General features: G+C 44.6%; 2 protein-coding genes across 2 annotated transcripts in view; one reads left to right on the top strand and one right to left on the bottom strand.

The window, feature by feature from the left end:
- Window positions 1-24,559, bottom strand: part of LOC147892695 (integrator complex subunit) — a 97,077-nt gene extending 72,518 nt beyond the window's left edge. The window contains exons 1-2 of the mRNA XM_087387187.1: window positions 24,369-24,559; window positions 23,785-24,234 (exon numbers count right to left, since the gene is read on the bottom strand). Of these exons, the coding sequence (XP_087243313.1) occupies window positions 23,785-24,234; window positions 24,369-24,377 (459 nt within the window). The 5' untranslated portion in view covers window positions 24,378-24,559. The remainder of the gene's footprint in view (window positions 1-23,784; window positions 24,235-24,368) is intronic.
- LOC147892696 (uncharacterized) lies at window positions 1,429-4,384 on the top strand. The gene is made up of 6 exons (XM_087387323.1): window positions 1,429-1,546; window positions 1,684-1,798; window positions 1,912-2,005; window positions 2,117-2,985; window positions 3,095-3,351; window positions 4,104-4,384. Exons 1-6 carry the CDS (start codon window positions 1,429-1,431, stop codon window positions 4,382-4,384), a joined length of 1,734 nt encoding a protein of 577 aa, XP_087243449.1.
- Window positions 24,560-25,721: the final 1,162 nt, after the last annotated feature.

Here is a 25,721-nt window from a genome sequence, read left to right as displayed (position 1 = left end):
TGCTCAGTCCTTCTTCGATTCCCCATAATCATCATCTTGAGGGAAGGCCTACTTCATGATGTTGATCTTGAAAAAAGGTGTTGAGAGATCAGCTCAACATCATGTGATCATATATGCATAGCACTAACACATATAGAGTGCTATAAAGGAAAGGGTTACATGCCCTAACCCTAAAAGGGTTTGTATATATTCTACATTTTCAACTAAATCTAGCGTATAGTTAGTCATTTGTGGTGTGCTCTCTAGCTGTGCCCCATCTCCACTCTTATCCTCTCCCCTCTTCATATTTTGTCAATAATTGTGTTGCAACTTGCATAAATGTAAATAGCTATCTAGTCTTCTGAGTGCTGTATGAGCTACGATCGGAGAGAGAGGTGTGAGAGATTCTATCCTTCTATTTCCAGCACTCCCTCCTCAAAAGTGCCCAAGGGAAGATGGCCTGGCTCTGACTTTCTTCCTGAGCTTTTGGGAACTGATTAGCATGCCCTTTCGTCTTGCCTGTCCGAAGATCTTTGACTCTGGTTCACTCCCACAGTCCTTGATTCAAGGCTGGATATGCTTGATTCCAAAAGGGGGGGATAGATCGGACATCCAGCAATGGAGACCGATAACACTTTTGGATACCACATACAAGATCCTTGCCAAGGCCTTGAGCTTACAGTTGCGGCCACACCTTCCGAACATCATCCATGACACAGACAAGCTTTGTGCACGAGAGGAGTATCCTAGACAACATTTTCACTTTCTCGGAGGCGGTGGATTGGGCCAGGGAGAAGGGAGGAGTCACTGCCTCTCGCGATTCTTCTCTTGGTTCTCGGGCCTATGATAGGCTGGAGTGGTCGCTTCTAGAAGGCAAGATGCAGAGACTAGGCTTCACAGAATAATTGGATTAGAGGATCACACAGCTTCATGCATGAAGAGTATTGAAGATCTCTTCAAAGGAGTGAAGGCAAGGTACATAAGAGTTCATGCTCAATTCATATCACCTATAGAGAAAGATGAAATCAAGTTGTTGGCTATGCTTCAAAGGTTTAATCTGTAAGTACTTTCATATTTTAGTTAAGGCTCTTGAAGATTTTCATTAGGAAAAAATTAATCTTCATTATTCTTTCTCATGACTTGATAGGATGAATGAGGATGCAATTGTGACTACCAATCTGAAAGATATATTATGGCATTGTAGCACTATGTGTGCTTGTGATCATGAGCACTTCACTAATAGTTTTTCTGAGAAGGAGAAAAAGAGCTTGGAAAAGTCACGTTAAATGGAGATTTCGCAAGGTCAAAGGCCATGGTATCCCTTAACACGAACAATTTTGGGACGCATGATATTTTATGTGAGTGAGGTTTTTCCAATTGATTTTATCTTCCGTTTCTTTCTAGAAAGTGAATAATATCTAATGTTGGATCTTTGTTGTTACCTAAACTATGTTGTCATCGAATGGGAAATGGAAGATGGACTTTGAGGAAAAGTGCAAGGAGATTCCAAGTGGGCTTCCAAAGGACTATTACGAAGACCATGTGGCTGATGCAAGGAAGGTTGTGGGTCAAGCTTATGCCCGAAAGATGCAATAGGTAAGGTGTCGCTTTTATAATTTATGAAATATTGCATACAAATAATTAATATTACGCAATAAGCTTATACGGTATTTATGTGCAACCCCTTTCTGTTCCTCTTTGTAGCAGAAGCTCTGGGCTACTTCCTTCGCTCCCGGTCAGCTGGGCTCACGGGGATGTGGCTTCCCATCAGACACGAGGAGGGGCTACTAGGCGTAGAGTTCGCTAACGACACAGGCTTGTTTGTCGAGGGCGCCATAGCGAGCCTAGAAGTGGTTAGGAGAGCTCTAGCTATCTATTGTGAGGCTTCGGGGGCTCAAATCAACTAAACCAAATCAATTGGTTTCTTCACAGGTGCAGAGGAGGTCCAAGAGGTTCGGGCATTCAGCCTGTTAAGGAGAAATGGCATAAGTATGGGGTCACTTTGGTAGCAGATGGCTGGAGTGATGTACGTAGTCGATCACTAGAGGGTATTTTGGCATATTGCAGAGGATCTTCTTTGTACATACACTCCATAGAGTGCGGAGTACAACAAAAAACAGCAAATGTTTTGATGCAGATGTGGGCAGATGCAGTGGAGTATGTGGGCCCGTCTAATGTTGTGCAGTTGGTTTCAGATGGTGAAAATACCAATAGGGCTGCAGGTGCATTATTGGAACAAAGGTACCCCCATATTCAATGGAGTTCTTGTGTTGCCCATTGTTTGAATAATTTGTTGAAAGACATTGGCAAATTACCTTGGGTAAAAATTGTAATTGATAATGGAAGAGAGATAGTTGGGTTCATTACACGCCATCATTTTTCTCTCTCTTTGTATCGCACCTATGCAAGGAAGGAGCTTTTGAAGTATGCGGAGACAAGGTTTGCATACAATTATGTGATGCTTCGCAGACTCATTGAAATGAGACCTGCTCTTAAGCAGGTTGTGGCAAGCCCACAGTGGGATGCATGGCCCACTTCAAAGCAGGCTCTTGGGATATTGGTGTACGATTTGTGCATAGGCAGCGATGACTTTTGGGCTGATGCATCACACTTGTATGACTTGTGTAAGCCGATTGTCTTGTTGCTAAAAAAGGTTGATGGAGACATGCCTTTTATTGGCAAGGTATATGAGGGGATGGATCGTATGATAGAAAATATCAGAGTGTTAGAGAAAGATCCCCACAGGTTGAAAGAGCTGGAGGACTTGGCTGTGACTAGGTGGAATCAGTACTACTCTCCCATTCATGCGGCTGCATTTGTGTTGGACCCAGAGTTTCAACACAAGGCAACTGCACAACAAAGTGATGCAGAGGTGGTCCGTGGTTGGAACCTCACTCTTCAGAAGATGGTGCAAATGCCAGAGGCTCGCCGGACAGTGAAGGACCAGCTCGCCAATTACCGCAATAAGGAGGGCATATTTGGATGGCCAGATGCCCAGCATGACAGGTAATCCTAACTCATTTAAATTCTTAAATTTTACTATTTAATGATTCATAATTTTCAGATTTCATGAGCTTTGCCATATATCTGAATTTTATGATCTTTCAAATTTCAGATTTCGAGTTGGGTCTGTTACATGGTGGGAGGATTATGGAGCTGATTCCCCACAGCTGCAAGCGCTTGCCATTCGGATTCTCAGCCAGGGTTGTAGCTCCTCCTCTTGTGAGCGCATGTGGAGCAGCTTTGCCCACATCCATACAAAGAAGAGGAACTGTCTCAAAGCACACAAGGCGAACGATCTTGTCTTTGTTAATGCAAACTTGCGTTTGCTTAACAGGATGAGACAAGAGTACACTCATGACAAGTTCATTGGTTTTCATAAGCTTGATGACACCCTCATTGATGATGATGAGGAGGGGGAGGATGATGACGACGACGACGACGATGAGGAGGTGGCAGTGGAGGAGGAGGAGGAGGAGGAGGAGGAGGAGGACTCTTGAGCAGCTGAGCTATCTAGATTCGAGAATCTACATTATGGATTTTGATCATATCATCAGTGATGTAGCGGTTGGCCTTAAGGCTTAGAGCCTAGGCTTTTGGGAATCTGAATTTTGTACTTTTGACTCTTGAGTCTTGAGTCTTGACTCTTGACAATGAGACATAATAATATATGAATCATATATTATATTGCCTTTGGCATTTTGTAACTTGTCAATCTTCAGCTTTTCTCATTGATTTCAGATTTGTCATTTATATTTGTAATATGTATTGCTCACTGCTAAGTTAACTTCTAAGCTCCAAGTTCTAAGTTATAATTTGTAACTTGTTCTAACTTCTAACTTCTAAGTTCTAAGTGACATTGTGCCATGTGGTAAGTATTATGCACTATATTTTAAGTTACAGGTAGGCTGTAGGCTGTAGCATTCTAAATGTGTGTGTTCTCATCTCCAAACTCCCTTTTCTAAACCTCCCTTGCTGACGTGGCGTTTCCTCGTTTCAGCCCTCCCAGAAATCCCGAAACGTTTCCGTTTCCGTTTCCGTTCCCCGTTTCCCCGTTTCCGTTTCCCCTAACTATGATGCATGGGGCAATCTGAGATGACTGGTACGGAATTTGCTCTGGGCAGGATCGGATGGCACACGAAACACTAGAGCCAGAGTTGCATGGCAGACGACGGTGATTCAACTGCAGTCACAAGGAGGATTGGGCATCATTGATCCGGAGATGCAGAGCAACGCCCTCTTGGGCAAGTTAGTGGTACGGGGTCTCACCCCAGGCACAGAGCCCTACAAGCTCCTCCTTCAGCGTAGGCTTCTTGGGAACACTCCTCACACCGCTGGGCAGTGGCAGCAGTCACACAAATGGATCTTTTCAGAGCTCCCTTCACAGGGAAGGGCTCGCATTTGATGAGGAGCCTCTTTGGAGTCTGGCAGCGGCTCTCCAACGGACTTCAGGGAGGAGTTTGAGCATCAGCCACTTATCTGGCATCCAAAGGTCCAAGCTGCGGAGGGACATTTGTTAGAACAGAGGACGCACATCGGTTTTGGGTACAGTGGGACAATGGCCCAACGAGGTCGTTCAAAGCCTGGAGACGGCTTCGACGCAAGGAGATGGCCAAGACATACGCGCTTGCTCATTTGAGAGGGACAAGCACCAGGATGACAGAGATCGAGTCAGCGACACTGGCCTCTTGGTGCGAGGGCTTGCATTCGACCTAGATTCCACATTGCTGGCATGGACAGTTCTTAAGGACCAAGGTACCCCTTAGGGTCCGCTTCTACAGGGACACTCCTCTCTTTCCGCTAGTGCTTGAACAGGTGGCCAGTTATAGGCGGATTCAGAGAGCAATGGCTAGAGTACGGGTGATTTGTGAGGGCTGGAGTGGCAGCGGATCAGAGTAGAACGCTGTCTAGGCAAGGCCTGTTAGAATTATTGTTATAATTTAGCAGTGACCAATGTAATGTAATAAGTAGGTTAGGGGCACTTTTCCCTCATTTTAGAGGTTTTTCCCCCTAACCACAGTTAGTTCACTAACTACGGTTAGTGAAGGATAAGGTTTTGTCACTTAGACAAAACCTATCCCACTCTTCAGTTGTATCACCCTCTTCTATTGCAACTATTGCTTTCAGCTCTCACTCTCCTACTCACATTTGGTATCAGAGCAGCAAGATCCTGCTCTTTGCTTCCTTGCTCGCAAGCTCCCTGCTCCAAGCTCAACAGCTCGCTGCTCCTTTGTATCTGCTCCTTGCTCAACACTCGACGTACGGTTCGTACGACCTGCACGTACCATCGCTGCCCGTCCGTACAAGTACCGTTCTGTACAGCCCGTCGTCCGTACAGTCCTCCGTACAATCTGTACGAACTCGCCGTCAGGTCCGTACAAGCTCACGGAGCTCCAACACTCCGTACATCTGCGTCAGCCCGTCGCCGTACTGTCGTACAGTTCCGCCGTACACCTGCTATCCGTACCATCTGCGCCAGCCCGTACAACTTGTCGTCATCAATACCTGCTCTTTGCGCTGCTGTCCGTACAACTTGTATGGACTCTTTCGTACATGTTTCGTACATCCGCCGTACAGATCTGCGTCGACTATTCCGTACAGGAATCCGTACATCCGTACAAAGAGCCATACAAGTCGCTGTACACAATCCGTACATTGTGTAGATTTCATACTGACAGTTCCGTACAATCAGAGGAGACCGTACTTTTTGCAGATTTTCTCTTTGCAAGTGAACTCTGGAAGGTGTTTTCTGATACACATTTGCGCAGAGAGCCATTGTTTGGCTAAGATCTTGCAAGAATTTGGGGCATTCCATATTTGGGAACAGACTTTGCATTTGTTGAAGAGAATTGCAAAATTTTGGGGCTTTTGTAATCACACTGCAATTTTGCAGTGAAATTTGGGGCTTTTGCAGGCAGAGTGCAATTTGTGCAACATTTGGGGCTTTTAGACCATTTGCCCCTTTCTGGTTGCAATTTCAAGCCACAAATTGGGGCTTTTGTGTTGGAAGAGCAATTTTGCAGGTTTCAGTTCACACTGCCTTTCTGTAAGTGTTTTCAAGCACTTTTAGCAGGTTTTGGGAGAGATTGGATGCTCTGGCAGATTTCTGACAGAGACATTACAGAGATTTGAGTTGCATTTTCAGCCAGTGTTTAGCTGTATTTTTTTTGGGAATTGTGCACTCCATTCCTAGCAAGGGAATTAAGATTTGCATTTGCTGTATTTTCTCTCTCAGACATGGCCCAGCAAAATCAGAATGATTTCCAGTTCAGTGGTCTCTCACAAGAGGATAAGCTGGATGGTACCAACTACTCCCTCTCGAGTTTTATGGTACGCAACATTCTGATTTCCCGTAATTTGTGGGACTATGTAAATGGGGATGAGATCTGGCCAGCAAATGTGGCACCTAATACCCCTCCCCAGCAAGGAGGAGGCAGAGGTCGTGCACAGGGTACAGCTGCAGGACAAGTTATTGGTGCAGCTATACCTACTACTCCAGAGCAAAAGAGATGGGATTCACGTGATGCTTTAGCTTTGTCGTGTATTTCTCTTTCAGTGAAAAGATTCATCATTCCGCATATCCGGTCGTGTAAGACCTCAAAGGTAGCATGGGATATTTTGGAGAGCATGTATGCAGCTCCGAATGATGCCAGGGTGTCTTTTTTCAAAAGAGAATTGTCTCATACAAATATGGAAGAGGGTGACTCCATGTCACTGCACCTCACAAAGCTACAGGATTTACGAGAGCAATTGCTGAATATTGATGAGATCATTCCTGATTTAGAGATGATTACCACTACTCTGAATTCTCTTCCTGAGTCTTATCTCAGCTTTCATACCTCGCTGAATTTGTCATTGAGGGGGGGTACAAATCCTCTCAATTTTCACGAGTTGATAGGACTTCTGTTGCAGGAAGAGCAGACCAGGAAAAACATGGCTTCACGAGCAAGTGAACATGCCATGCTTTCAAAATTCAAGCCTAAAGGAAAGGGACAAGCAAAGACATCAGCAAATCAGCCTTCCAGTGGATCAGGACAGCCTTCTCAAAAGGCTAAGGGTGATGCAGGTAAGCCCAAGAAGAAGGGTATATGTCATTACTGCAAAAAGCCAGGTCATTACATTGGAGAATGCAAGAAGAGGCTCGCAAAAGAAAAGAAAAACAGCTCCGGTATGGCTGTTTCAAATTCAGCCCCTCATGCATCTGACAATGAGCAAGCTACATCCAACTTTGTGGAACACGACTATGCCTTCTTGTCTTGCATTTCAGACTCTCAGTTGGCTGCTCCGGATATTACATCCACTTGTAATCATGACTCTTATGCTTTTCTGACATGCAGTTATGATTATTCCAAGGATGCATCAGCTTTCAGTGTCAATGAGACACTAAATACATGGTATTTTGATAGTGGCGCCTCAAAGCATATCACTTCCAGGAAGTTTCTTTTCACATCTCTGCATCCACCTCCCGTTGGTAAAAAGGTCACATGTGCCAACAACTCCTCCTATTCAGTTCGTGGTACAGGAGAAGTTGAACTTACAGCCATTGATGGCTCAACATTCAAAATTTCTGATGTCTTGTATGTGCCTGGTATCACAAAAAATCTACTTTCAGTGTCCACTCTTAACAGAGCTGGATTTCAGGTCATTTTTGAAGATGACAAGTGTGCAGTCCATGACAGAGAGAATGACTATGCCTTGAGATTGTCTGGCACTTTGTTACGTGGTCTTTTTCAACTTGACATGTATGAGAAAAGACCAGCACATGCTCTTGCAATTTCCACTCCTACTGCTGCTATGCAGAATGCGGAGTTATGGCATGCCAGATATGGACACATGCATTATGGCAGCTTGATCACATTTCAAAAACATGCTATGGTTGATGCATTGCCTCCTCTTGAAACACCTCCTCCACATGCCTGTGAAGGGTGCATTCTTGGTAAAATGCACAGATTTCCTTTTAAGAAGGATGGATCAGTAAAAGCTGTTCGAAAATTACAGCTTATTCATAGTGATGTCTGTGGTCCCATGAGGACTCCATCATTGGGTGGTCATCTTTACTTTGTCACTTTTATAGATGACTACTCCAACTATACTTGGGTTTATGGGCTGAAACGCAAATCAGCAGTGTTTATGGTTTTCAAACACTTTGCAGCCATGGTTGAGAATGAATCAGGACTCAAGATACAGACATTACGCACAGATAGAGGAAGGGAGTATTTGTCTACAGATTTTGATGCATTTTGGAAAGACAAGGGCATTGCACATCAGCTTACAGTGAGGCTAACCCCTCAGCAAAATGGCAAAGCTGAGAGGAAAAATCGTACTCTTATGGAGATGGATAGATGCATGCTAAAAAGCAAAAAATTGCCTCAAAAAATTTGGCTTGAAGGTCTCATGTGTGCCAATTATGTTTTGAATCGGGCTCCCACAAAAGCTTTGAAGACCAAGACTCCCTATGAAGTTTGGAAAGGGAGAAAGCCTTCTGTGGATCATTTTCGTGTTTTTGAATGCCTTGCATAGGCTCATGTGCCCGTTGAGTTTCGGCATAAGTTGTCTGATAAGGCAATCAAATGCATTTTTGTTGGGTACAGTGCAGAGAGCAAGGGCTACCGTCTCTACAATCCTGTCACACGCAAGATTATTGTCAGTAGAGATGTTATATTTTCAGAAAATTCAGCTCACACTCAAGCTGAATTTGATATGCCTACTTCTTCCGATAATGTCTTTAAGGGATTACTACCCATTGCCTTGGGTTCCCCTTCTGATATATCTGATGCAAATCACAATTTACAGATACCTCCACATGCTCCGATTCAGCCACAGGATGTCTTACCACCTCCGCAAGCAGTGGAAGAGGTTGTTCAGCAAGAAACTGCAGATATACATGCAGCAAAAACAGTTCCAAATTGGCTGTTACAAACTCTCAGGGAGAGTAAAATTGATGCTCCATTACCTGGCAGAACTCGTAGGCATGGGGGGGGAGCTCTTTCAGTTGAATCAGCTTATGCAGGTACTCTTCTTGATGAGGAGGAGCCTGAGACATTTGAAGAAGCACAGGATAATGTGCATTGGATGAATGCCATGCACGATGAATTGCAGTCCATTCAGAAAAATCAGACATGGGAAGTTGTGGATTTGCCACCAGGTAAACATGCCATAGGTACACGGTGGGTTTTCAAAGTCAAAAGAAAGCCAGATGGGTCCATTGATCGGTACAAGGCAAGGCTGGTTGCAACAGGACATGCTCAGAAAAAGGGCATAGATTATGAGGAGACTTTTGCTCCTACATCTAGGATGACAACCATCAGGTCGGTTATAGCCATGGCTGCAAATTTTAAATGGAATGTTCATCAGTTGGACATTAAAACAGCTTTCCTTAATGGAGACTTGTTGGAAGAGGTTTATGTCAAACAACCTCCAGGCTTTGAAATTTCAGGAAATGCACATCAAGTATGCAAGCTGAATAAAGCTTTGTATGGGCTGAAACAAGCCCCACGTGCATGGTATGCCAAAATTTATGCCTTTCTGACCAGCAAGGGGCTGCACAATAGTCCAACTGAGAGCACCCTCTACATCAAGAAGGATGGGGGGGATATTTTAGTCATCATTCTTTATGTAGATGACTTACTGCTCACAGGGTCAAATGAAGATAATATTGCAAAATTTAAAGCTGAATTGCAGACCACTTTTGACATGTCAGATTTGGGGCTGCTACACTTTTATTTGGGGATCCAGTTCACTCAAGAGAAAAGTGGCATCGTTATGTCTCAATCCAAGTATGTGCAGAAACTCTTGGACAGATTCAACATGCAGGATTGTAAGCCCATAGCTACTCCCATGGAGCCGGGGCTGAAGCTTACAATGCATGATGCAAGTGAATCAATTGATGTCACACTCTATAGTCAGGCTGTTGGATGCCTCATTTATCTCTGCAATACACGACTTGATGTTTGCAGTTTCTCAGGTAAGCAGGTATATGCACAGCCCAAAGACTATGCATTGGCAGGCTGTAAAACGCATCTTTCGTTACTTGCAAGGTACAAAGTCTTTTGGCTTGATGTTTCCCAGGGGGGGTGACTTGCAGATGCATGCCTACAGTGACTCAGATTGGGCTGGAGACTATGACACTAGGCAGTCCACAAGTGGCAATTGTTTCTTTTTGGGCAAAGCCTGTATTTCTTGGTTGAGCAAGAAACAGTCTACAGTGGCTACCTCCTCATGTGAAGCTGAGTATAGGGCAGCTTTCACAGTGACAGTTGAATGTGTTTGGCTGCGTCGTTTATTTACTGATCTTCATCTTTCATTGGAGGGTCCTTCTCCAATTCTCACTGATAGTCAGAGTGCTATTGCAGTGGCAAAGAATCCTGTGTTTCATGCTCGCACAAAGCACATTGAGGTTCACTATCACTACGTCAGAGAGAAGTTGCATGCGGGAGAGATCAGTATGATCTATGTGTCAACACATGACAATGTTGCAGACATTTTCACCAAAGCACTTCCACGTGAAACATTTCGCAGTGCCCTGAACTTATCTCCTTTTGGTGATTGATCATTTCCTTGTACATGACATTGGCACTGCAGGGGAGTGTTAGAATTATTGTTATAATTTAGCAGTGACCAATGTAATGTAATAAGTAGGTTAGGGTTCTGTTACGCTCTAGCCGAGGTAGCATGACCTCGGAAGAATCAGTCGACATTTCCCTTAAAGGATCTATCTCTGTAATATTGTGTTTGTGCTTCATGTAAATGATCGGGAGGGATTTAATGTGAAGGTCCTAGGTGAGGGCTGATAGCACCAGACTAGGTAGATCTAAGGCCAAGGGCCTAGTGCAATGATTGTGCCTAGGGGCAAAGGAATTAATGCATCCCAAGAGAGGGGTGGAATGTTACATTAGCAAGGCCCTATATGGATGACATGTGGCATCTAGATCTATCTAGGGAATTGGGGCTTGTTGAGGCTAGAGAGAGAAGAGAAGAAGATTATTCACGTGGAAAATTGGAACGAAGATCTTTGTCTGCTTGTTAGCCTCAGCGAGATATGGCTAGGAGGATATACATGGTGCTACTCCCGTGATACGAAAGAGAGAACTAATCAAGAGTGTTTGACAATTGGTATCAGAGCTCGTGGAGAGATCAAGGGATACGTGACGTGCAGAAGAAAGGTCGTGTTCGTGAGCTTGTAGGTTCATATAGGTGGCGAGTCGACGGACGTGAGCGTCGAATTGATTGGCGCTGGCCTACGCAAGCAAGTCGTAGAGCGCAGGAGCGGGGCACGCTGGCGGTGAAGCTGTGTTGGAGCGGAAGGTTTCTGGATGGTCCTTCGACATCGATACTTGGTGGCTGACCAGATCAATAGGAAGCCCAAGGGAAGGTGCTGGAATGGACATGCAGGCGTCTAAGCTGAAGCGCAGGTTGACAAGGATCGGCGTGGGCGTATGATGCATGTGCGTTTTTCAACGGAAGTGGATCTGGCCGTCTTCTCCGTTGACGCCAGGAGTTCGTGAGCAAGGTGATCAGGTGGCACGATTAGCCTGACAGACAAAGGATGAGACCTTCGATAATTCGGCGAAGCTGACGCAGAATCGCAGAGGTCTAGTCGGGGTTGGTGCACGTAAGCGGTCACCTGGGGATCCCGTAAAGCGCTGACGGACAATTGGCCTACGCACTGGTGGGCGCTGGATTACCTTAACGGAGACCTCCATGTGACGGACTCCTTCGACGAATTACAAATAGATGAATTGGACGAACGACGTGCTCCGGTCAGAGCCATGTATGAGCACGTAAATAATTCGTAGATAGCAGGTTGGAACGCAGCTGTGACAGAAGTAAAAGAAACCAAAGGTCGTGTTATTTGCGAGCAGGTAGTACGTGGAGGCTGCAGGATTCGGGGACTCGATCTGCATGGAATCAGAAAGACTATGACGAATCCGTTCGTGACCAGGGAGCTCTCTTTGACCTCCATTACTTTCGTTTTGTTTTTTTTTGTCTCCTTGATTTAGTCGGGCGCTGCTTTGCTTTCATAGACGGGATCTTGAGGGTAATCAGCATGCATGAGGCTTCAATGTTGTAGCAGGGACAGATTATGCCTGTGTGCTTCAGTCAGAGTCAATTTGCAGGAATTTCCCTAGTATAGGGAAAAGCGCCATCTGAGATATATGCCTATGTTAAATGCCTGATCAGTGTGAATGTGGGATTGCAGGAATTCCCTAGTGTAGGGAATTGTGTCAGACTGTTAGTACACTGAATTGTGTCAGCTGTAAATACAGTTTCTAGTGGTGTTTAAAAAACAAAACAAAACAAAACACCCATTGAACGGAATGGAAGCAGAAGAAGGAGCTTCCAGGAGGGACCTGGGTGAATCAGGAGTCCGGCCGACGCAGCAGGGATCGCGCCCAGTAGCTCACACTTTATCTGGCAGGATTGCATTGCTGGAGGATGCCTTGCAACAGTTGTTAGCGCAGCAATTACAGGCCAATGCAGGGCAGTCCGAGCTTAGGAGAGCGATACATAGTATGTCTGCCAGACCTTCTCGAGAGGAGAAGGGAAAGGCTCCAATGGAACCGGGGTCTAGCGTTCATACGGTCGAGCCTAGGAAGGCTAAAGTGCCAAATATTGCAAATTACAGACCGGAAAAGTATTCTGGTCGGATGACCGTAGCTCCGATGTCATTGAGACCTGGTTACACAAATGGGACGAGGCGTTCGCCATTTGTGAAATCAGAAATGACATCAAAAAGATCCGCGAGGCCACCCACATGTTTAGTGAGGCAGCGGATCGGTGGTGGATTAAACAACAAAAAGATGGGATAGCATCCACTACCTGGGAGGGGTTTAAAAGAGAGTTCAGGAAACACTTCTTACCTCCTGACGAAGCATCCCGAGCTTGGGATCAATATAGGAACCTTCGTCAGAGAAATTTATCAGTGGCAGAATACACTGATAAGTTTCGAGAGAGTGTAATGAAGGTTGACGAACCCCTGCCTCAATCAATCCAAGTGAAAGATTTCATATTTGGATTGAATGATCGAATAAAAATGGAAGTTCGGGCTAAGTACGCGAACACGCTAGATGATGCAATAGCTATAGCCCTGAACTATGAGGATGCCAAGGGCAGCAAGCCAAGTGGGTTTGCACAGGTCGGAACCCAGTATGGGTATCCGAAGAAATCTGGGTTTAAGAAGAAGTGGGCTAGTAGAGGGAGTGATTCGCAGCCGAGTGGTCAAGCCAAGCAGGCGAGACCGGCTGAAACTCCTAAACCAAGTACCACCATTGGAGTGAAGAGGAAAGTAACCCCAATGGCAGCCCGGGCTTGGTCTAAGTCTCCCTTGAACCCAGAACAAAGGGAAAAAGCGAGGAGAGAAGGCTTATGTTTTGGTTGCCTTCAGCCTCATCAGTGGAAGGATTGTCCACGTAATAAAGATCGCCGAATGGCTGAGATGGTGATCTCAGAGTGCGACGTGGAGATGCAGGGAAGTCCCAGAGCGGAAGAGATGCAGATTCAGCTAGCGGGATCTTCTCAGAGGTTAGTACCTTGTTTGTTATGTGTGTATGTTGCTAAGCTAGTGACGAGTGCACCTGATAACATCCTATCTAAGCCCGCAGCAACGGGGTATACAGCCTTTAATGATACGGAGTTAATTAAAATGAAAGGGCAAGTGGCCAATCATGATGTCATTGTGTTGTTTGACTCGGCGTCGACTCACAATGTGATTAACTCCAAGCTCGTGAAGAGGCTGAGATTAAAAACAAGCCCATCTGACTATGCGTATACAGTCAGGATGGCAGATGGAAGTTCAACTGAAGTATGGGACCAAAGGGTTACCCAGTTGGAGCTTCGGATTCAGGACTATGCTGAGAAGCTTGATTTTGAAATGACCAAGCTTGCTCATGCAGATATAGCCCTGGGTATGGCGTGGCATTCTAAGAAGAATCCAGCCATTGATTGGAAAAAGCACGTATATCAATTCAAGATGAATGATGTGCTTTATGTCTTGCGAGGTGAGAAAGATATACCTCAGGGACCGTTGGTTTCCGTGATGGAAATCCGAAAAGCTCAAGTAGAGTTTTTATTCCTTTGCACAGCATCGGTAGAGCCGGTTGATGATTCTTCGGCTAGCACTAATGTTACGCAAAGTGGTGAGATGGTCAAGCTGGCTAATCTTATAACAGAGGAGTTCTCTGAATGTTTTAGGAATGAACTACCTTATGGGTTACCTCCCGGAAAGTTCAACATAAGATTGAACTGATCCCGGGGGCAGAGCCTGTAAATAGACCTCCCTATAGAATGAGTTTTACTGAAGAGGCGGAGGTGCGTAGACTCAAGTTGGGGTAGATTCAACCAAGTTTCTCACCTTTTGCTTCGCCAGTGATATTAAAGAAGAAAAAGGATGATATGTTTCGCCTCTGTATAGATTACAGAGCATTGAATAATATCACTGTTAAGCACAGGTATCCGATGGCTTGGATTGATGATTTGCTAGATGCATTACATGGAGCCGTGATTTTCAGTAAAATAGATCTTAAGTGTGGCTACCATCAAATCCGGATTAGAGCCGAGGATGTGCATAAAACCGCTTTCAGAAGCAGGTTTGGTCATTATGAGTTTTTGGTAATGCCTTTGGACTTACCAATGCTCCAGCGACATTCGTCATGCTTATGAACGATTTACTACGTCCGTATATCGGAAAGTTCGTAGTACATTTTATTGACGATATCCTGATATTCAGTAAAAGTATTACTGAACATCGTGAACACTTAAGAGTAGTGTTCAGTACTTTGAGGAAAGCCAGTCTTTATGTAAATAAAAAGAAAACTATACTGTGTATGGTTAGGCTTGAATATTTAGGATTCATAATTACTCCACAGGGGGTAGAAATGGATCCGAAGAAAGTGGTTGCGATACTAACTTGGCCAATCCCTTAGAGTCTGACCGCGTTGCGATCATTCTTGGGATTTGTCCAGTTTTATAGAAGGCATATCAAAGGATATTCCGGAATAGTATCGCCATTGACTGATCTGAACTCGGATAAAGTACCTTTTATTTGGGGACAGAATCAACAAGAAAGTTTTAACACCATAAAACAAGCTGTGGTCACAGGACCGGTGTTAAAAATAGTTGATCCCCAGAAACCGTTGTTCCTAGAAACCGATGCAAGTGGCATTGCGGTAAGAGCAGTCCTCCTTCAAGAGGGAAGGCCAGTAGCCTTTGAAAGCAAGAAGCTTTCTCCCTCTCAAAGGAATTGGCCAACTCATGAATTGGAGTTGTATGCTGCTATCCATGCTTTGAAAACATGGAGGCATTACTTGTATGGTTCAGAGTTTTATGTGGATGTGGATCATGATACTCTGAAACATTTTTGTAAACAGCCTGACTTGAGGGGCCACCAAGCTAGGTGGGCAGAGCTCATGCAGGAGTTTAATCTAACGATTCGGTACCGAAGAGGAAAAGACAATAAGGTTGCTGATGCGTTGTCTCGCATTATGCACAACCTGAGTTTCACGGTATTAGAGAGTGCTCTAATGACCGAGATTAGAGAAACTCAAAAGGTGGACGAGTTTGTCCAGAGCTTATGGCCTAAAGCTCATGTGTTAAAACCCGGGGAAAGTGAAAAGGATGACCTGGCATCCTGAAAAGGCCAAACTTATGCAAGATATACCATAAGGGATGGTATGCTAGTTAGAAATGGCAAGGTTGTAGTACCTGGTCAGAATGATCTCAGGCAAAGAGTCATTCGACAATGCCATGATAGCCAGTGTGCGGGACACCCAGGAGTCGAGAAGACATATGATCTCGTGAAGTGAGATTTCTTTTCGCCAAAGATGAAAAAGCATATTCATGAATATGTGACACGGTGTTTCTCGTGTCAAGTAAGCAAGGCCGAGCGGGTGAAGCCACCCGGACTTTTACAGCCCTTGGAAATACCACTAAGTAAGTGGGAGAGCATTTCCATGGACTTTATTGTAGGGCTGCCTACGACGCAAGGAGGGTATGATTCTATCCTTGTGGTGGTTGATCGTCTAACCAAGATAGCTCACTTCATTCCGACTAGAGAGTCTGTTAGTGCCCCGCAAGTGGCGGATTTGTTTATTAGACATATATTTCATCTGCATGGATTGCCTAGATCCATAGTGTCAGACAGAGATGTCAGATTTACCGGTCATTTTTGGACAGCGGTATTGGAGACACTAAGGACTGAGTTGGGAATGAGTAGTGGGGATCATCTTGAGACGGATGATCAGACGGAGAGAGTCAACCAGACCTTAGAGGATATGCTGAGAGCATATGTGTCATTGAGGCAACATACATGGGACAAGTGGCTGCCATTGTTGGAGTTTGCCTACAATGATAGAAAACATTCCTCTACCGGATTCAGTCCGTTTGAACTGAACTATGGTTATAGACCAGCCAATCCAACTATAGTTGGAGTACCTCAGAAAGTGCCTAGTGCCGCGAATTTTGTGGTTCAGATGCGGGAGATGCTAGCACTTGCGAGAGCTATTGCTTTCAGCTCTCACTCTCCTACTCACAAGGCCTAGCAAATTGACTCGAACACCGTACTCTCGGGTCCGAAGGGAGAAGTGTGGCACCCTTGGCTCTGAAAGGGCCGGCCTCTTTGCGATTCGCAGTGAGACCCAAGGGAGCGGTTTTGGCCAGGGTGGGTAGGAGAGTCGGATAGAGTGGAGGAGGTGCCTTTCTTCTCTTACACGACGCAAATCGGTCGACAGATTCAATATGAGGCCGCAGCTTGGACCCCATCAAGGGAGAGACACTGGGTAGAGCAAGATGTTCCCAGGGAGGTTATCTCCCGATTCTGGCCTTATCGCTGTACCAGCCTAAGACCACGGAAGATCTCCTACTTTTTTTGGTTGATGGCTCATGGAGAATTGCCCATCGACCCTTGGCTAGAGCAGATGCGAGTCGATGGCAGGTGCCTTTGTTGTGCAGAGTGCATGTTGGAGACAATCCAGATTCTCTGAGCTGCTACATAACCCCACGGGCAATGGGGGCTTGCGTCCTTTTGGATAGTGGCCAGTTTTCAGCGAATGTAGAGAGACTTCACTTGGGGGATGGTAGCACAGCTCACGGAGGACAGGCACGCTTTTTCCATCAACCCAGTGTCACCAGCTTATAGGATCCATGGCCAGCAGGTCTCCCGGATAAAGGCCTATGATGCAGTACCGCCTTCCCGCTCATGCCCCTCTTTCACACCAAAGGACAAGCTTTGGGAAACGATGGCCAACATTACCATCCAAAACATTTGGGTTGCTCGGTGCAGTCAGGTGATGGAGGGACATACGACGACTCTAGTGGCCACCCTAGTAGCTATTTGGCAGGACATCATCTTCATGCTACACGCTCCCTGGGACATTAAAACATTATTATATATTATACGCAAATGGTGTAACATGTATTTGTATTCATGATGGACACCGACGGATTTGTTATGGCGGTGGATCATCTCAGTAGATAGGACTAGTCGAGCTGGAGCCACTGCTTTAGACGGCATCGAATTTGGACATGTGATACTTATTCTATTAATTAAAATGTGCACACACGTGTCTAGGTCCTAGGGGCAATAGGAAGGGAAGGGTGCATTAAAGTGCATTAAATGGTAGATGCATTGGTCATAGGCCAAGGGTAGGTGTAAATGGGAAGATGGAACTTGAGTGATCTCAAGGGACATTAATGAAAGGGTATCACCCTTTCATTGTGAATCTCACGTAGCATTCTTCATTCACCTTGCATTCATCCGCCATCTCTCACACACACCTTGCATGTAGGTCGAAATAGAAACAAGTACTCTCACAAGGGCGCTCTTCCCCATTGGAGGGCCAATCGGCATTCAAATTCTGCATGCACTGCACACATTTGCATTCTTGAGAAGGCTGGTTTTTCACATTTGGTATCAGAGCATCGACGATCCACCACCGGGACAACAAGAGAGTACGCGGGGCAGAGGGTGTGAGGTCATGAGAAGGCTGTGCAGAAGAGAGCCGTGGAAGGAAGGCTGCGCGGAAGGCACGAGAAGAGTGGAGTGCCACGCGCAAAGGCTGTGCGCGAGCGAAGGGGCATGCGAAAGTAAAGTCGCGGGATACCGAACGGTGGTCTATAGATTACTGCACGCAACAGTGGCATGACTGACGCGTGTGCGAAGCGGAGGTCGCTGCAACAAGCCAAAAAGAAAGGGGGTCGCAAAGGGCAGTTTGGAAGGCTGCAAGCAGAGATGCGAGTTTTGGAGGAAGATAATTTCTAATCGCTGCAAACCTTGGATTTCGGAAGCCCCGAGGCAAGGAATTTCTCCGAATTATCTGGTCTTTGGACGTGGAACGGGGTGTCCTAACGGGGTGACTCCCCCCCCACCCCCCCCCCGCCGTGCGAATAGACCCTTAAACCGTGAGGAAAAGAGACCCCCCCCAATTCTCCCCAATAGAAAGTTGGATTGGAACAAGATTTTAAGGGGGTGATCCACCCAACAAGTACCCCCTATAACGGTATTTAGAGCTCCAATCCACTCAAAATAAGTAGCCCAAACGGAGCGCACCAGTTTACAGCAGAAATACAAGAAGAAAAGCCTAAAAGAGAAGGAAGAATAGGTCATTTGAAGTGGTTTTTTGACACAAGCCAAGCGGGAGTCGGATAAGTACCACCAACTCTACAACACTTGACTTTTGCTGTAAAACAAACCCCTTTTCTGAAACAAGTCTTTTTCTCTCTTGTATTACTAAAAGGAAAGAATGGAAGGAGAAGGGATATTTAATAATGAACTTGTCATTTTTCCTCCACTACCAGAAGGACATAGGGAGAGAACACCATCACCACCTCCTGAAGAGGATAATGTAGATGAGAGTTACACGCATATTGAGTATGATAGCCCACGTATAGAATTACCTTCATCTCTCCTTCAAGAATCTCTTGATAGAAAGTTTACCTTCAGAAATGAAGGGAGAAACGAGTTCATCTAAGAGCAAGGCGCTGAGTTTACGCCTTTAACTCAAAATCCCGTACACATGGATTATAATCCAAGTGCAAGAGGGAGAGAGGAGTCTCCTGTTAATAAGCTGGTTTCTCAGCTTAGCCGTATGATTGAACAGTCCATTATGACAAAATTAGGGACTAAGAGGGTGCTGAATTTTGGGGATGACGATTTAAGTACCCCCTCAAAGAGAGCTAAATTCCAACCCCGAGAGAGATAGAGTTCCCAAAGTATGATGGAGCAAGAGAGGCGGATAAAATCTTCAATTAGATTCGCCATTTTGAGCTATATTTTGCCCATCAAGATAAGACCTATCACGAGAAGCTTGCTCTTGCCACACTGCATCTACAGAAGGATGCTTTGATGTGGTGGTCCTTATCACAAACAGGAAAAGAGCCTATTCTTCAATGGTCCAAATGTGTAGAGCAGCTTAAGGCCACTTTCATGTCTCCAAGGCATGAAGAAGAATTGAAAGGTTCAGGCGATTCGAAAACGGGATAACGCCGAATTTACAGCTAGGTTCTGAAAACTCTCTTTAGAGTTACCTGAGAAGAGCGAGGATGATAAAAGGAAGAAGTATTTAGCAGCCCTAACCCCGAAAGTGAGGTATGAGGTTGAAATGTTCAACCCAACCACCTTGAAAGACCTCACTAAATTGGCTAAGATTGCTGAGAGAAAATTGAATTCTTGTAAACCCTTCAACAAAGGAAAGGAGAAAGCTATTGTACAAAATGTTAACAGCCAATCATGTCCTAGATGGATACCACTTCCTTCCATGACTGATGATGAGAAGAAAAAGCTAATTAAGGAGGGTAAATGTTTGGGATGTAAGAAACATAAGCCTAGGCATCCATGGCGTAAATGTCCTACTCTATTAGCCAAAATTGCCAAAACCAATTCTGTAAAAGGGAAAGGCAAAGCATCCAAGCATGAGGGTGAGGCTTCTACCTCCTCATCCCAGGACTCTACGGTGAACATAGCACCAAGAGTAAATGCTATCCATTCAGCCAACACTGGAGTATGGATGTGTGAACTGAATCGAGAGTAGGCATATTCATTGTAGAGTATAGACGGAGAAAAATCCGTGTAGAGCGTCTGATAGGATGAATCTAGCTGAAATAAAAGAGTTGGAAAAAGAGATTGAAGGTCTATAGTTTCTATAGACTAAGTAGTTCTCCATCGCAAAATCATCTATAGCCAAGGTCTACCTAGTTCAATGAAACATTTGGGTGAGAGAATCGTTTTAATACTGTCCAGTTTGTTGAGAATATGTTTCATCTTATTGAGCAAGTTACTATAAGAGATTTCAGCAGCTTGGTATTCAAAAGAGAATTCTGAGGATGAAGAGATATTGAAGAGGCACTGCAGTGGTACTTCTGCATTTTGAATATTCAGCATCAAGAGGAACCAAAACTTGAAGATGAGATTTAAGTTCTGATTCAGAAGAGATCGTGTGCTACCAAGAGAAGACTGTTTGCAGATTATGAAGAGGAGATGCAAATGCAGAAGTAAAAGAGAAGCGTACGCAAGAGAAAGAGACAAGAGAGGATCCAGAAGAAGACTTCTGCCCATTCAAGCAGGAGGGAGTGTCATGACAAGAGAAATCACTAATCCGTGATTAGTAGACATTAAAACATTATTATATATTATACGCCAATGGTGTAACATGTATTTGTATCATGATGGACACCGACCGATTTGTTATGGCAATGGATCATCTCAGTAGATAGGACTAGTCGAGCTAGAGCCACTCCTTCAGACGGCATCGAATTTGGACATGTGATACTTATTCTATTAATAAAAATGTGCACACACGTGTCTGCGTCCTAGGGGCAATAGGAAGGGAAGGGTGCAGTAAGGTGCATTGAATGGTAGATACATGGGTCATAGGCTAAGGGTAGGTGTAAATGGGAAGATGGAACTTGAGTGATCTCAAGGGACATTAATGAAAGGGTATCACCCTTTCATTGTGAATCTCACGTAGCATTCTTCATTCACCTTGCATTCATCCATCATCTCTCACACACACCTTGCATGTAGGTCGAAATAGAAACAAGTACTCTCACGAGGGCGCTCTTCCCCATTGGAGAGCCAATCGGCATTCAAATTCTGCATGCATTGCACACATTTGCATTCTTGAGAAGGCTGGTTTTTCACACGTGGCACTCCAAGATCGAGAGGGACCGCTGAAAGGCGGGGCCGCTTTTGCAAGCCTTGGCTTGCACGGATTTTTTACACTTTCTCTGCGGGTGATATCTGTTGGATGTATAGACCACCTCCGTGAGTCCCACGGCTGTTAGCCCCTGTTCCACCTGAGGCAACCTAGGCAGTGAGCCGGTGCCCTGGAAATAGGCTGTGTTTTCTAAACAAGCTTGCACTGTATTTACCGTCTTCACTCAGCTAGAAGCACAGGGTTTTTTCAAGCATTAATGGAAGTTTTCTTTTCTCTGGAAAAAAAAGAAAAAAAGAACTGTCAAGAATAGCCAAGTATTTTTGCTTCTGATGTCTTTGATACATTGCTGCCCTTCCTTCAGACTTTGATGAATCGATGGAGGCTCCAACTCAGCCACTAGCAGGTGATTTACAGCCACAAACTATCTGCTCTTCGCCTTGATTGCCTCACATTGATCAAGCTACTTATTATTATGTCAAGAAGAGACGGTCAGCAGGAAATATTCGCTTATCTTATTTTCGACGCAAGACAATTTAGCAGATATCTTCACCAAAGGCATCCACAACCCAAGTTTCAAGCTTTTTCGACAAGCTTGAACTTGATTCCATATGTTACATGATATAGCCATCCCTGTACTTCCATAGGTTGCTATATCATTTTGGATGAACATAATGCAACCATGGCATTAGTTCCAGGTATCTCTAAGTACTGCGCCCATACTATGGAGGGGGCTTTGCTACGTTTAGTTCCCTGGTATGGCCTTGTAGGCTAGTTCTAGCAATTCCAGTCACTTCTGGGACATTTAGTCACATAGTCAATGTATGACACATAGGACTTTGTCCTAGCCCTAATCCTAGGGTTATCATGAGGTTGCATTTTCATTTCATTACTTACTGCAATACTCAAAAAACGAATTGCAATACTCCATTGTGTGTAGGTTCACCACTAAAGCAACAGCCAGGGACATCCAATGTTATGTAATAAGCTTCTAGGGGCACTTTTTTCCTTTATTAATGATTTTCCCCCCAAATCTCTGTTAAAGGTTGACTTTGTGAGTGAGTTAGTCACCACACATGTTTTGACCCAAGGTTTTCTCTCAGCTTTGCAGTTCATTGTTGTTGCTACAATTTTCGTTCAGCTTCCTTCAGCTACATTCTCTCGCATTCTCTCGCTTCCATTCCAACATTTGGTATCAGAGCAGGTTCCCCTTGCTCCCCAACACATCCCTTGTAACCGTGGAACATTTCTGTTGCGAAACCTTGCATTTCATCGCGCGGAAACTTTGTAGGAATTGTGTTTCTTATTAGCCACGTGCATTTTTCTCCTCAAAAGAGCTCCAAGAGCTGCTCCCAGGGTAGGCAACTGCTCCTACAGGAATTTTGGCTGTTCTAGGTGCTGCTATTTCTGGTCAGTTTTCATCAACCGCAAGGCTTCTCCAGCATTGGTGACTGATTTGCAGTAAATTTCGATTGTTTTGGGTGTTGTTTTGGGGAATTTCGACTTGTTTACAACTGAAAATCACCACCTGCTGCATTTCACCTGTTTCAGGAGATAGAGTTGTTTTCTCAGTGCTTGAGCCGAATCAAATGATTAAGTTAGCCAAGGATACCATTAGAAAGGCTCAAGATACAAGAAGTTATCCGAATCCACACTGTTGAAAGTTGGAATTTGAAGAGAAGTAGAAAGTCTATCTTAAGATGCCAAAATCTTCAAAATTCCTAAAAAAGGAGACATTGGAAATGAAGTCCTAGTTGACCTCATCGAACCTGCATCTTTACCACATACACCATGAAAAGTTTAAATAGACAAGATATATATAGAATGTGGAAGGATAGACTCGAGGAAAGTTCAATATAGGAAAGGGTACGTAGTCTCCATAAGAGGTTTCCCGACTTTGTTTTCGAGGACATAAAAATTCTGTAAGAAGGGAATGTTAGGTCACTATGATACTGAGATTACAGTATAGGAGGGAAACCGTGCGGGCTAGACAATGCTTGCATTAAAGAGATTAAAGAGCTGGGATCTAGGGGCATTCTTAGGCCTAGGCAATGATAAGAGGGTGCAAATGGAATGGTCATGAGAGGGCTTTAACTAAAAGGTCCATTTAAGGAGACATGGCATCGTAAGGAGAGTCCCAATGGCAAGCATTGGGCTAGGTGGGAGAGCTTCAAACAAAAGGAGGTCTAGACCACGTGGAAACTCTGAATAAAGGAGACCTTGATGGAAGCACTTGGATTCATGCTCGGGTAGCTAGTAGGAGAACAGCCCTTTGATGTTTTGAAGACTTAACAGATTCGCTGTACTAAGTAGCTGAATTTTCATTTTCAAATTCCATATTTGTGTCTTTCTCCTTTTACCCGAGTTGTACACAATGTCTTTCGTCCTCTCCATGTACTGCCCATGATCTCTGTCCCAAATTTTAACATGAGGAGATTTCTATCCATCTTGCAATAGAACATAAGCCCACCTGCTCCTTTCTAATTCGTATTATTATATGTTAGACTTGTCAAAGATTGACCTCCATCATTGAGTACTTGGAGGATCTTAGAGAGAGAGAGAGACTTAAATGGTAACTAGCAAACTGCTACTAAAGTATCTTAACAATAGACTATATGCACAGCTCTACACACCTTCCGGTCTTAGGAATCCAATGCCATACCTTCCCGGAAAACTCTGGCATGCCAGTCAGAAATGGCAAACCTAGCATGCCTTCAGGATTAGAAATGAGCACTGCATCTACGGATGATACGTCGAGAAGGCCCAATTCAGCTGTCTTGTACCATGGTTCCACATCCAAGAACAGATGCCCATCTATTGTTCTTAAAAAATATCCCTCCTTATTATCGCTTTGAATATCAAGTAGCTTCTGGCTGTTGAAATCTACCCCTACGTTCTGCAATTTGCTGCACGTTGAGGGCCCAATCCTGCCCGCACTCCGTTTTCTTTGTCCGTGAAGAATCTCATCAGCCGAGAGGATGGGAGGTAGAAAAAACCGAAGAACAGACAGATCGAGAGGGCACTCCAGTAAAAGATGAGTGCCTGAGACCTGGAGCAGGTGACAAGCAGGTCCAGGTGAATTCACTTGGTCCACTCCAACTCCCAAACATGTCTGCAAAGATGAACCAAGAACCTGAAGTTAGGAATTGAATGATATCAGCTGAGACATATTCATTTGCTTGGGAGAGGTGACGGGTATGTTAGCGTTTGATGAACCCACAAACAAGAGAAGAAACTTAGACTTGCCAGCTCCATGGTGTTGCGACGATGAACATCCGATTGCTTGCTCAAGACATCGAGAAACCCGCATGCAGTGATCTACCGGGACGATCTCACTTGTCACACCTCCTTATTGCTTCAGGTGTTGAATGTCATAGAAACCACATTCCCTTCACAGAGGATGAATTATGGAATGCCTTATCGGGTATGGAGAAGGAGAAAGCTCCTAGTCCAGATGGATTGATGGTGGAGTTTTATTTGCATTTTTGGAAGCTTTTAAAGGTTGATTTGGTGGGCATGGCTAACTATGCAGTCAAGAGAGGTGCTTTGAGAAGGTAAATTTTGGCTTAGTTAAATTGTTCCCCAAAAATCAGTCATGTTTGTTTGTTGGGGACTGGTGTCCCATGACTATGCTAAATGTATGCTATAAGATTATAGCAAAATCGCTAGCCATAAGGATCAGAGAAATATGCAATGTTGTGGTTGACAAGGAGCAAACCGGCTTCATCAAGTTGGGGGATATTTTATCTTGAACATATCAATAGCATTGGATTGTGCTAGGGCAGTGGCGCAAAGATGTGTCTTCTTTGGAATGGATTTGCATAAGGCGTATGATAGAATCAGTTGGGATTATATTTCGGATGTGCTTGGGCATTTGGGTTTGGAGAAGGGTTTGTTAATATGGTGAAGTCCTTGTTCGGCAATGCTGCAGCTATCCTATGCCTAAATGGGGGTGTAGTTGGAAGATATAACCTTAGAAGGTCAATGAGGCAAGGGTGCCCCTTAGCGTCTTCATTGTTTGCCTTGGCCACAGTACCGTTGATAACATGCATCAAGGAAGAGATTGAATAGGGCTGGATCAAAGGTCTTGTATTGCCATCAGGGGATTAGCGGGCAACATAAATGTTTGCTAATGATATGATCTTGGTTTCACAAGAAGATGTATATAGTGTTTCTAATCTATTTGAGATGGTCCAAAGATTTTGGTGCACCTCTGGCTCAGTGTGTAGTTGGGTAAAGACATATGCTTTCAGGGTTGATTAGGATGATCCCCCTCAATGGCTATAGGATTTGGGTGCATTGGGTGAAAAGAGGTGAAGTAATTAGATACCTTGGAGCTCCAATCGGGCTGGGTCTTTCTCCCTGCCAAAAGTTTGAATGATTTAAGAAGCTAAAGCATAAGTTAATGTATTGGAATGGGCTCCCCTTGGTTGGAATACCCGTTGTCTGGTTTTATAGCACGTACTCTCTACATGTACCACATACCTGGCCTTCGTTTGGAATTTTAGAGATTGCCAGTGGGAAAAGGTTGAAGTTTAGGGCCTTCTTGTGGGCAGAAGAGGGTGGTAAGCATAAGTTTCATTATGTGGCATGGGATTT

Source organism: Dipteris shenzhenensis, chromosome 16 (genome assembly GCF_047967505.1).
Source record: "Dipteris shenzhenensis isolate YYH24624 ecotype China chromosome 16, Dip_SZ_1.0, whole genome shotgun sequence".
Classification (NCBI taxonomy): domain Eukaryota; kingdom Viridiplantae; phylum Streptophyta; class Polypodiopsida; order Gleicheniales; family Dipteridaceae; genus Dipteris; species Dipteris shenzhenensis.
This window is presented reverse-complemented; position numbering and strand designations above follow the sequence as displayed.

Coding starts and splice junctions, on each gene's coding strand:
- LOC147892696 (XM_087387323.1), top strand. CDS start 1,429: ATGTTGTCATCGAATGGGAAATGGAAGATGGACTTTGAGGAAAAGTGC. Junction 1,547..1,683: donor TGATGCAAGGAAGGTTGTGG/GTCAAGCTTATG, acceptor TCCTCTTTGTAG/CAGAAGCTCTGGGCTACTTC. Junction 1,799..1,911: donor TTCGCTAACGACACAGGCTT/GTTTGTCGAGGG, acceptor GTTTCTTCACAG/GTGCAGAGGAGGTCCAAGAG.